Source organism: Hordeum vulgare, chromosome 6H (genome assembly GCF_904849725.1).
Source record: "Hordeum vulgare subsp. vulgare chromosome 6H, MorexV3_pseudomolecules_assembly, whole genome shotgun sequence".
NCBI classification, from domain to species: domain Eukaryota; kingdom Viridiplantae; phylum Streptophyta; class Magnoliopsida; order Poales; family Poaceae; genus Hordeum; species Hordeum vulgare.
In genome coordinates this window covers 64,996,541-64,998,799 of record NC_058523.1, presented here as the reverse complement: position 1 = coordinate 64,998,799, position 2,259 = coordinate 64,996,541, and the positions used below count along the sequence as shown (strand labels likewise).

General features: G+C 40.6%; 1 protein-coding gene across 1 annotated transcript; it reads left to right on the top strand.

The window, feature by feature from the left end:
* Positions 1-764: 764 nt before the first annotated feature.
* On the top strand, positions 765-1,753 carry LOC123406338 (phosphatidylinositol transfer protein 3-like). The gene is made up of 4 exons (XM_045099834.1): positions 765-827; positions 1,221-1,394; positions 1,502-1,600; positions 1,673-1,753. The coding sequence occupies exons 1-4, from the start codon at positions 765-767 to the stop codon at positions 1,751-1,753; spliced, it is 417 nt and encodes a 138-aa protein (XP_044955769.1).
* Positions 1,754-2,259: the final 506 nt, after the last annotated feature.

Below are 2,259 nucleotides of genomic sequence, written 5' to 3'. Positions count from 1 at the left end.
GTGTTTGCCGATCTGATTCGGGATGCTGGTGCATAACAGTCGTAGCTTTGCTTGTCCACTGCGTAGCGTTTCTCCACAAGATAGTGCAACTTTTTCTAGATCTTGGACTTGTTCATGGAGTAGGATGGTCACTTGTGGTTTCCTGTTGTAGTCTATTGGCACAGTTGATTACGACGTGACCTTTGTAGGCTTAACACATTTTCTGACCCTCTCAATTGATGGGCGACAGAAAATAAGGGGAAGATGCACCCATCCTTTTTCGGAGATAGAGGCAGTAGGTAGAGAAAATTGGCTTATTTATGCTTGCTGAAATGGGTCCAAATACTTGTGCTCTACTTATGATTCATTCAGACTTATCAGGATGGTAAAACCTCACACTAACAGTGTGGTAATCTTTGCATTGGCACACAAAATGGCCGAATCATGTTGTTCATTCTACAACATTCTGTAGTAGAAGACTGAAAATATAATTACATCATGTTCATTTTTGTCCAATTTTAATTATCGTTTCTAATGTTATTTGCGAACTCTTGTAATAGGAAGAAAACCAGACATAATATTGATAATCTCACTACATGATCTCTGACTCACGCCAATTTTGTCAGATTCGAAACCACTTCCTCTCAAAAGTCACGATGAACTTATTTTCACGTTTAGTCAAATAGAAAATACAATTGTATTCAATTATTTACTCATCTAATATGTGTGTTAATTTATCGTCATTTCACATCTGCAGGTTGAAGCCTCGGTAAGTTGAAGACATCATGTTCCATAGGAAGCGGGCCTCTCATTTCAATTCAGATGATTCTGAGCAGCGACAAGCAAAGGTAATAATTGAAAAAAAATCACGTTTGGTTTATGCTGTAAAACTGTTACCATGCAAAACTTACATAGATCAAATGAAATTCAGCTTTGCACAAAAGCCCATAATGTAGCATTTTTAGGAGTGTGAAATGTCTAACCACATAAGCTTTTCTACATGTGCTTTGATACAAACGTATCTTGTCATTGATAGTATGATACAACATAGCCCCCTTCCATACCAGAACCTACATGAGCTCTTTTATGAATTCTTTAGATGTTTCCAGTTCGGTCGTACCCCGTAAGCTGAGAAATATCGGTGCATACTACTTCTTGTCAAAGAGAAAACCACCCTTGGTATCTGCATCTTTGGTTAAACATATATGCTATTTTCTCATGTAACAATCTTCTGTGAGCAGATCAACGAACTGAGAGCTGCACTTGGGCCTATGTCTGCCCGTGGCGAGAAGTACTGCAGTGAAGCATGCTTGGTTAGGTATCTCGAAGCACGCAACAATGTTGACAAATCTCGGAAAATGTTGGAAGAAAGTCTCAAGTGGAGGGCAGTTAGCAGGCCTGAGGATATTCGCTGGGTAAATATATATGTGCTTTCCTTCCCTGCAATGCTCAAGTGATTTCTTTCTTAGAACTTGGTCAAGTAACCAAGCGTTCTTCTGATTGTTTTCATTTTTCATTCCAGCCTGATGTTTCTGTGGAAGCAGAAACAGGTAAAATGTACAGGGCAACTTTCACAGATAGAGAGGGGAGAGCCGTCGTTATTATGAGACCTGCAAAGCAGGTAAGAACTCGCCGTTTTTGGCGGCATATAGTTTCGTTATCCTTTAATTCACCCGTATATTATTTTTTTCAGAATACGTCATCTCATGAGGGGCAGTTGCTGTATCTTATATATACCCTGGAGAATGCAGTTCTCAGCCTGCCTGAGGGTTGAGGGTCTAGACAAAATGGTGTGGTTGATAGACTTCACAGGATGGATACTGGCCAATGCAACCCCCATAAAGACTGCGAGAGACAGTGCGAATATCCTGTAGAACCATTACCCCGAGAGGCTTTCTATTGCGTTTTTGTTCAATCCCCCCAAAGTATTTGAGGCTTTCTTTAAGGTGTGGCCTCTGAACATTATCCCTTAATTACTCTGATTCTGTAGAACCTTGGCCTGTAGCGTCATGTCAGGTTAATCAATCACAAAATTTATGTTGTTCTGAGAATTACCATGACAAGCAAGCACTGAATCTTTCTTGGCTATCTATAAAATCTATTGCAGCGGTACATGGCTTCTGAAGTGCCGAGTAACGGTGATCATGCTGATTGGTACTACATGCTTTTGGAAAGCTAGAGCATGAGAAGGCAGAACCATCAACTCAAAGTGGCGTGCAAGCATAGTAGCCAGGTAACTGGACTAGCGTCATGTCAGGTTAATCCAAGCTCATTCCGTTG